At 41.7% G+C, this 13458-nt stretch overlaps 1 protein-coding gene across 2 annotated transcripts in view; it reads right to left on the reverse strand.

Annotated features, from left to right (window-relative positions):
* Positions 1-660: 660 nt before the first annotated feature.
* The window catches only part of LOC150078912 (uncharacterized), a 72768-nt gene continuing 59970 nt past the window's right edge, over positions 661-13458 (reverse strand). For both annotated transcript variants that reach the window (XM_090382440.1, XM_090382439.1), the window contains exons 2-3: positions 4061-7499; positions 661-949 (exon numbers count right to left, since the gene is read on the reverse strand). In XM_090382440.1, the coding sequence (XP_090238566.1) occupies positions 4074-7475 (3402 nt within the window). In that variant the 5' untranslated portion in view covers positions 7476-7499 and the 3' untranslated portion in view covers positions 661-949; positions 4061-4073. The remainder of the gene's footprint in view (positions 950-4060; positions 7500-13458) is intronic.

Below are 13458 nucleotides of genomic sequence, written 5' to 3' on the forward strand. Positions count from 1 at the left end.
ATTTTCCTAGCACGAGGCTAAGTTGCCGAGCGTTATTGTTTTGTTAATTTCTTTCTTTATGGTTTATTGCGTTGCAAAATTTAATAATATAATAAAAAGGATTTCAGTATAGACTTTATTTCCCATTTTAGAATTAGCCACGGATGAGCCTCGGCTCAGGTAGTGGTTTCTACAATGGAGGTCAGAATGGAATGCCCTCTTAATATCATTCATAGCAGCTGTCCAGAATAATTGCTCTTGCATTATTCTGGACAGCTGCACAACCGCGGTAGCCCACATCACACAGCCTTCTGTAGCCCTGTAGTGGGGCTGTCATGTATCCCAATCGTCTCACTGAGGGTCTGTGCCTGCAGCGACAACGTCGACCTTCGTTACGAGAGAACAATTCTTTGCAGGCCTCTCCTGTCAGCTTTGAAAGCTGACCGGGGAAATGCCGCGGGCGTAATTGCAGAACAACGTACAGATCAGTTTTTCCTCAAGGAAACTGGAAACCTTGCAGATATTCTAAAAGGTAGAGGGTGATGAGGTATTATTTCAGATTTATAAAATAGTGTCTGTTAATTCAAATTATGCTTACTTTTTCTTATTAGGTAGGGCCACAGACATCACAATTCTTGGACCAGTACTGGTCTTCTTCTAATCTATTTATTAAGAGGCAACTCAAGAAAGTGAACTTTTATTAAACCAAACATGCGTAAAGTCCCATATTAGTGGTTAATCATTCACTGTTTCACTTCTGGCTCTATCTAAATCTTAACAGCATTAGAAGAGTGACAGCTATACTTAATGGAAAACCCGCCGAGTCTATTAAACGCCATCTCGTGGTGATATCTTGAAGTTTTCTTTGAAGTCTACTATTTACAGCATACCTTTCGTTTATGAGTCTTTCAAGTGTAGCACCATAACCAGCTGGTTCCTCTGGTTTAATCAGTCGAAAAGAGAGGAGCATCTAAAAACATAAAATTTATAATAATGAACTTGAATTGAAAATAAAATAATAGAAAAATTAATAATAAAATTCTGACTTAACATACTTTAATGTACACTGGCGTGCAAAATTTAAGGACCTTTCACCCGCAGGAGTGGCCTGGATATGGGAAAAGCATACCAAAGGAACCTCGTGAGGTACAGAATTGATGAAGGAAACAACAACGGAAACAAAACAGTACAGAGGGACTTTATTCAAAAATGGCACTGGCTGCCATGACACAGATGCATCACTTCCAAAGATGGAACAAAGGGTGGTCCTCAGTAGGAAACATGGCCTGGCCACCGCTAATGTCGATGCAGGCTTTGCACCGCCTGTCCATACTTAGGACAATGTTGTTGATAATTTCTTGCGGTAACACCATCCATTCCTCTGTCAGTGCCATCTTCAGTTGGTGAATATTTTCTGGTGGGTGTGGCCGTGCCGCTAGGCGTCTCCCAAGAGCGTCCCATATGTGTTCGATGGAACTTATATCGAGGGAAACGGGCAGGCCAATCCATACGAACAATGTCCTTACTTTCCAAAAGCATATCAAAACTGCAGTGCGATGGGGTATGGTGTTATCGTCCATAAACGTGAACTCGGGGCCAATGGCACATCGGGGAAGGATTACCTCAGTACAGTAGCGGGCACCGGTTACAGTACCGCTTTCCAGTATCTGGAGTTGTGTACGTCCATCCAAGATAACGCTTCGACTGCCATATCGATCCCTTTCAGTGATGTGTGCGGGATGATACCGTGTGCCAACCTCTCGCCAGATTAGCTGGCGTCCAGAATCACTGCTGAGACTGAATTCTACTCTCATCAGTGAAGAGTACCTAAGTAAAGATTTTGTGGTTGTAACCTTCAGAAATAGTGTTGGTCCTTAAGTTTTGCACAGCAGTGTATATTATACTTGAATATAGTAGTACTAAAATCTGTCAAGAATAAGTTTTCTTTCTTGTAAGTGGTAAAGTTTCTTCCATCTACATGGACCTCATGGGTAGCATAGTTAGTAAAATCGCCGTCTTTCCACACTGGGTGGAAAAAGACCTGAGTTCGACTCCCATTACATGACGGGAGGAATTTTTATGGGGCTTTTCACAATTTGCCCGAGTTATTCGGTCTCAGGGGAGAGCAGCATGGCTTTTTCTACTGGAAAATTGGGGCTCTCGTCCAGCAAACAGAAAATCGACCTCAGAACACAATTTATATACGGAGCAATAGGCCTTAGTTGCTGATGCTCCTAAACCCTTTTACAACAACAACCGTCTAATGGGACTTTTTTATAAAAACTCCAAATAAGAGATGTACTGGAATCTACAGTACTGAATACCATGTGCGGGTTGTAGGTTGAGACGACAGAAGATGCTTGTTGACGCTAGACAGAATTTCAGAAATACATGTGAATGAAGGTTGATCAAGACCACGGGAAGTAGAAGGAATAAATGAGAAGTGAAAGTTGGTTCTGTGAGACTGGTTGCGGTAAGTGTTCGAACTGATTTGGAAGATGAGGGAACTTCCAGATACCAATTCAGAAGAATAATGCCCATAGAAATACCTATATGAAAGACATGCAGCTGAAACAGAGTGGAGAAACTTTGTACAGATGGATCATTAATTAACCTCTGCCCTCTTTTGAATGGAGTCTAGAAGCCTGAGAGAGGTTTTGGGAGCACCATCCCAGATGCGGGAACAATATTCCATGGTACAGCGGATTTGTGATTTCTACAGAGTTCAGATTTTAAGAATCACCGAGAGCGAAAATGGAAACCTAATTGTTTTGTGTTGTGATATGCTTATGCCAAGAGAGAGATTAGAAGTTAGGATAATCCCTTACCGAGATGTGTGATCTGGTCTAGAAATCTGAGTGCCCTTTTTGCGAGATATAAGACAATGAGTTTTAGAAGAGTTGAAATTCGCTAAGTTTTTTTTTTTTTCACTAAAGAATTACCTGAAGATTGGCATTTCAAGGACTTGGTGGAGATTATTGGAGAAGTCGAAACCGTTAGTGCAGAACAAGGTTTCTAAAATTGGAAGGCAGAACGTGTACGATTATCAGCCAAACTATGGATAGGATTTCCATACAGAGCGACAAAATCCACTGATTGGAAATCCTATCCATTAATATACACAAGGAAAAGAGTGGAAGAAAGAACTGAAACTTGGAGAACACCAGCATTAGTGGAGAAGTTAGAAGAGCCGGCACCACCTACCATCACATGCAGTGAAGTCAGAGAGAAAACTGAATAACGAATTTCAAGAAATAGTTGGCAATACATAAGATGGGAACTTAAGACATTGACAAACACGATCAAAAGCCTCAGAACTGTTATGAGCAACTTCTTCAGATTCACTAAACGTTTTCATTAAATTTGTCCAAAGATGAATAACAGAAACCCATATATCACCAGTGGACGATGACGAATCCATACCGGCGATCCCTGATAAGAAAAGAAAGTTTTATGAAAGCTTAGGAGTTTTGGCGGTTAATTGATTTGCCAATTACTCTGGAAAGAGTAGATGTAAGTACAATGGGGCGATAATTGGATGAGAGGGATTTCTAACCCTTTTTCATGAACTGGCTGGGTTTGAGCAAATTTCCAAGCAGAAGGAATAAGAAAGCGAAAAATGGCGAAACAGAACAGCAGAGGTTTTAAAGACAAGGGCAGAAACTCCATCAGGACCAAGAGTTTTCTTGGCATCAAGTTTGTTCAGAATTCTTGTAATATGCTTCTGTCGGAAGACCACAGGAAGCATTAAGTGGAGTGTCTTTGGTATAACAGAAGGTAGCTTAAGGTCGTCTATATAAGAGTTGGATGAAAAGGTTTGATCCTTTACGAGTTACAACGAAGATATGCTTCAAAAAGCTTAAATAACGTATTTTAATAAGTTATCAATAATAGGACTCAACATCAAATAATAATTCTTGCAATCCTTATAATTTAAGTTCAAAGAAATTTAATTTAATATAATTAAATAATAATTTAATTATAAAATGATATCAAAAAGGTATCGATTGAAATCAACTTTAAGGGCAGTTTAAAATTCAGAAGTGTTTTAATGTTTGGATTTATTCTGTGGCCTACTTACCACGAGATTCTGCTCACACTGTTCGGCCTCTCCTTTCATCAGGCCGGATGAAAAACTTATCGTCATTGTTGGTTTTCCGCGGATCGTAAACGGGATACTGCACTTCGGTCTTATTTCCCTGTCTGTCAGCGTCCCTGTGCAGATATATCTGCGACTCGATGATTTCCTTGGAGCTTCTGAAAACTGGTTTTGCTGAAGGTGCCGAACGATATGGAGTTTCTGTGGAATGTTTTCGGTCCGTTGCACTTTTGGAAGGATAAGGCGTTCCCAATGGTCTACTACCCTTATTGTCGACCGGCGAAGAGGTTAAGGTTGATAAATGAGAAGCATTTGCATCCATTTTAACGGGATTTGTTCCTCTCTTCTCGCCTGACACGGGCTTCGTGATGTGTTCATCCAGACCTGTGAGGTTCTGTTCTACTGATGGTCTTTGGTTCACAGCAGTGTCACGGTCTTTGGTAAACTTCGTATCATTACTGAGATCACGAACTGTAGCGTTCATTCCCAGGGCACTCTCCTTCCTTACCTGCGGCTCATAATTCCCTCTGTTCCTATTTCCACGGTCATCAAGGCGTTCCTCAACTCTCCTAGACCGAAGATCAGCATTGGGGTTTTCTCCTTTCACCTGAGGATCATAACGCTCGTTATGACTACGGCGGTCATCATCCCTCCTCCCATGGGTATCATAGCGGCCTTCTTCAGCTCTACTCGCATACACGCCAGTTCGCGTTGTCCCGGGATCATAGCGCCTCTCTCCTCTTCCAAGGCCGGTATCATGTGCAACATCAACGTTCCTTGGAGAATCATAACCTGCTTCACCTTTCCCCGACTGAGGGTCATAGCGCGCTCCTTCACTTCTTGACGGGAGTTCATAAACGTCTTCATTCCTCCTAGACGGAGGACCGTAACGGTCGCCATCCCTTCTAGATGGAGGATCGTAACGGTCGTCACCCCTTCTGTATGATGGGTCGTAGCGATCCCCGTCTCTCCGTGGTGGAGGAAGGTCGTCATCTCTCCGTGGTGGAAGAAGGTCGTCATCTTTCCGTGCTGGAGGAAGGTCGTCATCTTTCCGTGCTGGAGGAAGATCGCCACCTCTCCGTGGTGGAGGAAGGTCGTCACCTCTCCGTAGTGGAGGAAGGTCGTCACCTCTCCGTGGTGGAGGAAGGTCGTCACCTCTCCGTGGTGGAGGAAGGTCGTCACCTCTCCGTGGTGGAGGAAGGTCGTCACCTCTCCGTGGCGGAGGGAGATCGTCATCTCTTCGTGGCGGAGGGAGATCGTCATCTCTTCGTGGCAGAGGAAGATCGTAGTGGTCGTCGTCTCTCCTTGGAGGGGGATCGTAGCGGTCGTCGCCTCTCCTTGGAGGGGGATCGTAGCGGCCGTCTCCTCTTCTTGGAGGGGGATCGTAGCGGTCGTCTCCTCTTCTTGGAGGGGGATCGTAGCGGCCGTCGTCTCTCCTCGGAGGGGGATCGTAACGGTCGCCGTCTCTCCTAGGAGGGGGATCATAGCGGTAGTCGTCTCTCCTAGGAGGGGGATCATAGCGGTAGTCGTCTCTTCTTGGAGGGGGATCATAGCGGTAGTCGTCTCTCCTTGGAGGGGGATCATAACGGTCATCGTTCCTCCTTGAAGGAGGATCGTAGCGGTCATCGCCTCTCCTTACAGGGGGATTGTAGCTTACATCATCCCCTCTAGCCTGAGCATCATATCGTGCTTCATCTCTTCGAGAATCATAACGTCTTTCATCTGCCCTCGAACGAGAATCAAAGCGATCTTCGTCCATTCTCGACTGAGGATCATAACGTGCTTCATCCCTTCTATCTTGGGTATAATATCGTCCACCATCCCTTGAATCTCTATCATCAATAACTCTGGTGGGAGGTTTGTCACCTTTGGCATATTCTTGAGGAGAATCTTCCCTGGACGTTGTGTGGATCTTCACATCAGAGTTATCTGACTGTGGTTTATTAGAGCGATACATGGATTCCGATCGATCCCTTTCTAGCCGATCTTCAGTTCTTCGTTCTGTTCCTCTGTATGGATCTCGGCCCACATCAGTATTTCGTCTTGCTGTTCCAGTGTTCATTCCTTCCGGCCGACCTTTATCAGGAACCGAATCTCGAATTGGATCTGCAATTGATCTCCTCTCATCATCTCGATCAACAGGTCGTCTTTCATCCCTTCTTGTAATGGAATCTCTTCCTCTATCGCGGGATCTTACAGGATTCGAATCTGATTGGTATCTTCTCTCATTTGAGTCACGTCTGTAATTCACATCTCTTCTATCATCATACGCGTCATCTCCTAACCTGCGCGTATCTTGAATGGTATCTCTATTTGAATTAGAATCTAGTCTCCTTGGACCCTGTCTGTCATCACTCCTTGGACGGGAAAGGTGATCTGAGATTCTGCCTTCACAACTTCTGTCTCTGCAAGGAAGGGAATCAATCCGATATCTGTCTTCGGAAAAGTCGCCTTTTCTTGTATCGTCACTCTTAAACGGCCTTTGACGATCGTCACCAAGAGGCCTTCCTGAAGACGAATCAGATGGATAATCAGAACGTCGTGGTACATCTCTATCTTCATATGCTACATCTCTAGGATTTGGCCGTCCTTGGTAAGCATCTCTGCTTGAATCCAGCGTACGCCTGTTATTGGACGAGTCAGATGACCTTGAGTTGTAATCATCATAAGAACTGTCCCTATCTGAAGAAATGTCGGTTTCGTATCTTCTACTAGGACTTTCTACACTGTCTCTCCCTCTACTGTATTCGTCTCTCGCAGGACCAATTGGCAGTGGGTTTCTACTTGGTATCTCTCTTTCAGGAGGATATCGAGAAAGCTGACGATCGTCATACTTTGGATTTCCATTTGAGTTTCTCGTTCCTTGATCATAACGTGGAAGAGCACTGGAATGGTTTATGCCCCTTTCTTCCTGTGAATCAGGGCGCAACCTGGATTCTTGATGAGGTCTGTTTTCATAAGACCTATCTTTGTAATCCCTATCAGAAGTCAGTACTGGGAGTTGCATACGTCTATCAGGAATTTCCCCTTTGGGAGAAACTGGAGGTAGATTTCCCCTACTCAGAGAAGTATCTGAATTCGGATGGCTTGACTGATAAGGATCTGTTGGAAGCCCTCCTTCATATTCCTGCCTTCTAGACGGAATATTGTCAGTTATAATTGCGCTTCCTTTCTGGATGGATGTACGAACTTCTGAATTAACTGATCTATGATCAGAACCACGATAATCATCCTCTTGAAAACTGGAGCCTTTTTGCTGATTGTTGATAGCTGAACCTTTCATCATTTCTGAACCATTAAAATGGCTCCTATCTGTTGTAATATATCTGTCCGGAAGCTGAGTAGGCGCAGTATAAGTAACAAGAGATCTTCTTTGAGATGATACTAGACAAGCCATCTGCAGGAACAGCGAGAAATATACCTAAAAAAAGTAAACGTTTAATTACTTTGTCAAAGTCGACAGGAGAATCAAAAACGAATTGGACTGCAAAAGAGTTCTCCAATAGTTCTGGGAAACTCTTTTGCAGTAATAGCAAGTTTAATTAGCAAGTCTAATAAGAGACTACCACACTACAAATCAAATGCTATATCCTGTTTTTGTTTTTATAAATCCCATTCGAAGCTTATTTTGAAATCCAGACTTCTGGCTGCAAAGATTGCAGATCTTGGTAAATCAGATAAATAGCAGATTATATTCTTAACTCGTTTTTTACTTCCTTTGTGTCTGGAGGAATTCCAGAGCAGTCGAACGTCCTTGATCCCTTAACCATCTGCAATTGGAACTAACCCAGGCAACTTTTTGTACAAGTACCCGAACTTGCTGTTAACGCCAAAGACAGTTATTGGAGCCAAGTCAAAAAACAGGTTTCGTGGTAACCTCTACTGTTGCGAGACTCATGCTCCATGTTTACGTCTTTCAGTTTTATCGCTTGACAATGATAATAAATGCAGTCAGCTGGATGAGAAGGAAAAGCTTTTGAAAACAACCAACTGCCCATGGAGTATACTTGCTGAATTTTAATGCACGATATTAGTTGTTGGATACAGCGTAATTATACATTTAGAATAACAATTAAGGATATGTAGGGTCAGTATCCTTATCTGGGACATCAATTGTTTTTTTTTATTAAAAACATACAAACAGGATATTATCGAGACATGTCTAAGAAAATATAACAATACTTGAAAGATAATGAAGACAAGCAACCATTAAGGCTTACAATCACTGACAAGAATAGGTTTGACTCTTTCGATGTACACTGAGTGATCACTGAATTATGATCACCTACCTAATAGCGCTTAACCCACCATTCACACGATTAACACCCACTATTCGCCTAGGCATTAACTCCACTAGATGTCTGAAGACATCCATAGAGATCCGCTCTGCAGCTATGCTACCTACAAGGCTTTCCATAGTGTGGGAATAGATGACTGTTGCCTGTTCATACCCCTCACTCACTTCCAGTTCCAAAACATCCCACAAGTGTTCAATTAACTGAGGTCAGGCGAAGTTTGAGACCAATCAAGATGGATGATATCTTCACTGTGTTCCTCGAACCACTCGTACACAGTGCGGCCCCATGATACGGAGTCCTGGAAGATCTCGTTTGCCTTGGTGAAAAATGCAACTTGGCAGGGTGTACATGGTCTCCTAAGAGCTGCTGGTAGACTTCAGCAGTGAAACGTTGGTCTATACACACCAGAGAATCCTAGTTCTCGCCAGCAAAACGTGCCCTATATTAAGCAACCATCGCAACCAGCCTGAATAGCAAGCACCATGCACGACGTTGCTTGCGTTACAGACTAAGTCATCCGTCGTCGTGCTGAACCACGTATTTGGCCTCATCCAACCAGCAAATTCGTTTCCAGTCGCCCAGTGTCCAAACAGCATGTGGTTGATACCACAGCAACTGCTGTCAACAATGATTATCGTGAGGAGAGGATGTCTCTCCGGTCGTCTGCTGTGGAACCCCATACATCTGAGTGTGCGAGCATCATCATTTGGGATATTGTTCTTGCATTTCCCATATTGTATTGCGATGTCAACTGTAAGTGCCATGCCGTTGAACCCCACAACGCACTACACCCTTCTCTCACCATGAACATCCACCTTACGCAATACGTTATTTGTACAATTCACAAATTGCAAAAAAGACACCATTCTTTGTACAATTTAACCATGGGCCGTGATCAACCAACAAGACGTCCCGTTTCCAATATGGAAGCACCAGACGCACGACTCCCATAATCACACCCTCCAGAAACTTTGTGATAAATTTACTAAGTCCCATAACTTCTACTTTTATCATTTTGACTTGCAGATGCAAATTACGGCTTTTTTTTTTTTTTTTTTTTTTTTTTTGTGAGCTATGCAGCACAGTCCATTACGGATGAGGTGGTCATAATTCAGTGATCACTGAGTGTATATTACAATAAACTCAGTTTTCGGCGTTTATTCAGATACAGCTTTCGATGAAATTAAAAACCAGTGGAAGACCCCAGATGAAATGAGTAATTACAATCCAAATGAAGTAATAAATCATTCCCAAAATGATGAAAAAATGTGGTCCTAAAGTTGAATCTTGCGGGTCCCCATCACAAATAAGTTCGTTAAGTAAGATTTTATCCACAATAACAGGATATAAGTAATAGTTCATGATGCAGGGAGATTAGAGTCCTCCCTGGTCTATAACCACTGATTTGACAATTGAAAATTGGAGAAAAACAGATCTCTTATTTTAGCAGCGCTAATATGACACTTACTTTCTACTCAAGTTAAGAGGTCATCCCTTAGCATTTTCTATCAATACATTTTCGTTGCTAACCAATATAAAATATTCCAACATTCTTTAAAGTTTGTTTGAAAAGATGGCATTTTCAAAAGGCTGCAACAACACAAAAACCAACTCGTTTATCACCAAGTCCTGAATGCCAAACTATTAATGCGTATACAGGACCGGGGACAGATCGGATATTATATCTTAAACAGAAGTTCCATCAATGAAAATAGTCAGTTGAAAGTATAAAAAGCTAAAAGGAAAGAGCAAATATGAAGAAAGGGCTCTGTGTCTCATCATTCATGTGTCGCTTATTCAGGAGAAGGAAAAAAAAATCTAGCAGCCCAACAGGAAATGGATATTGAATTTTCTCTTCTTTGCAAAGAAAAAAAAATTAGATCTTAAACGAACAGAAGGGTGATCGACTTGTCCATTCGCTGTCTTTTGTCATTTTAATGTGCAGCTCTCCGAGAGTCGGTTGGTTGCTTCTATGGTTTCTTCTGCTTGAACGATTTGGAATTGTGCACAAAATAAAACCAGCCAAAATGTATGAAAATTTAAAAAGTGCAGTGATTAGTATTGTGACTGGGTACTAGCTGATGTAATTATCAAACTATTAGAGGAGGTCTCGGTTAATATTTATTAACCTACAACCGTCCCCTATTAGTTAATATTTGTTAACCAATAGATGACGGAAAACCGGAAATGTCTGTGACTAAGCCATTGTGAGATTTTTTTAATGAAAACCTTAAACACGAAAGGTATTAAAACCTTTGAGTTGATGGTTGAGAAGATGAAGGAAGATACTTGTTGACATCAGACCTGAATTTCTGTAGATTGTGATTTTTAAAACACGTCTGGAGGGAGGTTGTTCCAGAAAACGGAATTTAAAGGAATAAATGAGGAGGAAGAAAAGCTGGTTCTGTGAGTTTGAAATTGGACAGTAAAAGGATGCTGATTGTTTGCAGCACGTGTTCGGACTGGTTTGGAAGAGAGAGAGAGATGGGTCATTAACCTAACTGCTCTCTTTTGAATGGAGTCTAGAAGGCTGAGAGAGGGGACACAGCCCCAGATGTGGGAACGATATTCCATGGCAGGGCGTATTTGAGATTTGCAAAGAGTGGGTTGTTTAGAAGAAGAGCAACGCTGATAACGAAAGAGAAAACCCAGCTTTTTAAATGTAAAGGATGTGCATATGACAAAATAGATTGGAATTCAAGGTAATCCTTAATAGAGATATGGGTTCTTGTTCAGAAATCTGAGTGCCATCCAAGTTAAACAGTTTTTTTTAGGAGATTATTTCAAATGTGTCTGAGTTAGTCTGTCTCAGAAACCTTTTTGCGAGATATAAGAGAGGACTGAGTTTTAGAAGGAATGAAATCAATTAAGTTATCTTTGTCCCACTGAGAACTGGTAGTGGATATTCGAGAAGTTGATGCTGTTTTAGCAGGGAAAGTAAAATGTCAAATTGAAAGTAAAATGCAATGTACTATTGTCAGAAAAACTATGGACAGAACTGCCAGTCAATGGGGATATTACATTTCATGCGTAATGTGGTCATTAATGCACGAGAGGGAAAAGAGTGGGAGAAAGAACAACCTTGGGGAATACTAGATCCAACACGAGGACCATCTTTCTACGAAATTTAAGGCCTGCAAAAACTACACCTGTAGGAATTTAAATACAAATATACACAAAGTTCTGTAACTCAAAACAAATCTAATCGTTACAAGCCAGCACGTATATTAATCACGTGATCAACCGCGTGTCTTCAATGTTTATTCTAGCTCTTAGGAAAAAGTTGGTTGGCGATATATAAATCCACAGTTTAAAAATCACTTTTATTTATGATGAACGCAAAGATTTTTGCTCCAGCGAATGGAGATAAGGGCAGCCATTTTCTACCCTGAAGCTTTGTGCCTTTTTCTTTTGTTTGGACAGCACAGCAAGCCTGGTGTTAAATCGGAAAGTGCCATGGGGCAGCAGCTAATAAGTGAGTACGAGGTCGGTGGTGCAGTGTAACAGCTGAGATAGAACACACTGGAGACATCTACAGGCAGATGAAATACGTGGCGGGTTTCGGTAATTAGTGATCTTATCGCGGAAGCTCTCTGGGGTATTTGATCAACAAACAGTTTCTCAAATTTATATCACCCATCGAAAAAACGTAATTAATCATGACATGAAATAACAGCATATTGCAGTGTTTTCTTTTTTTAAATATGATCACCCCCTATTACAATAAAAGTAGATCAAATTATGTTAGTTAATGTGAGCAGTGCGCTACATTTCAGAAAATTATGGGACTTTCCAAGAAGATTCATCGAAATACAAAGGTTTGACAATTAAGTGTTGCACAAGGTTAATTGTGTGTTTAAGTCGTTGTGTTGTTCAAGATGTTCTTAGTGTTAGATCAGAGTCATCCAACCTCTTTCGGTCAACGGCCAACACATAAAATGGTGAAAGTCGCAGGCCACAAAAGTAGTTCCTTAGCAAAGAGTTCTTGTTCCACATTTATAGTAAAACTTCTGTAGGCGAAAGTGAGGAGGGAATGCTACTACGAAATCAGAACTGAACTTAGAACCATCCCAGAGGTCAACAGAATATAGGTTGAAAATTTGATAGTAATGCACAGTTTTATTGTCAATTAATGCGATAACATACTTTGATGTAGTTGGGAGGAGAAGGAAACCAGGGCTGTGAAATCGTAATTGGACTTGTATTTTTTCCAAAGACCAACAGAAGATAGGTTGAAAATTTGGACTCGAACTGACTTCTTGTTCCAGAGTATTATGCGAAATATACTTTCTTTTATATGAATAGATTTTTCTGTGGTGGGGTTGGTGGAGTTAACAAATACTGCATTGAAACTATATTTAATCTTTGAGGCGTGGCAATTAAATTGCCGGACTGGTGCAATAAAAAAGAACACAAAGTGAAGAAACTCAAAAAATGCTTTTATTTTTACTCAGAGTAATCGCCACCTGATTGAATGTACTTATTACATCGTTCTAAGGGTTTCTGAAAAGAATCAGCGAAGGCGTCCAAAGAGATTACGTTTTTCGTTATGTCCTTAACATCCTGAATCTCTTTCCTTTGAGTGCAGCTGTTGGTTGCTCTGTAAAATGCCATGTTTCGTCAGAAATGTCTTCACAACAAGTGCGCAATATCGTGGCCTCAAACGGGAAATGCGCTTCAATTGTCATTGAAACACCTGTACGTAGAATGAAGCATTGACTCTCTCTCCCCTTCAGGTAAAAGTTCCTTGTGATTCACATCCTGTTTGTAGAAAAACATGATCAGCATCGTATTCATCCTGGACTTCTGTAAAGGAAACGTTTTGAACCTTGGTGATTCTAAGTCCGGTGGGTCGTCTCTGGGTCGTATCGAAACACCCAACACTAATCTCTGGTGCAATACACTCGAGGAGATTAGGATTGTCTCGACAAGTCTGGATGAAGTCTGGACAATTTTCATTGCTTCTGCTCATCCATGAGGCTGTGGCGGCACAAGTTTTGCACAGATCTTCCTTCATGCAGAATTTGAGAAATCGTCTCCTTATTCATATCCAACTCATCAGTCATCATTCTGAGGGTCAAA

The sequence above is a fragment of the Mastigoproctus giganteus genome, chromosome 10 (assembly GCF_048544385.1).
Source record: "Mastigoproctus giganteus isolate SK-2022 chromosome 10, ASM4854438v1, whole genome shotgun sequence".
NCBI lineage: Eukaryota > Metazoa > Arthropoda > Arachnida > Uropygi > Thelyphonidae > Mastigoproctus > Mastigoproctus giganteus.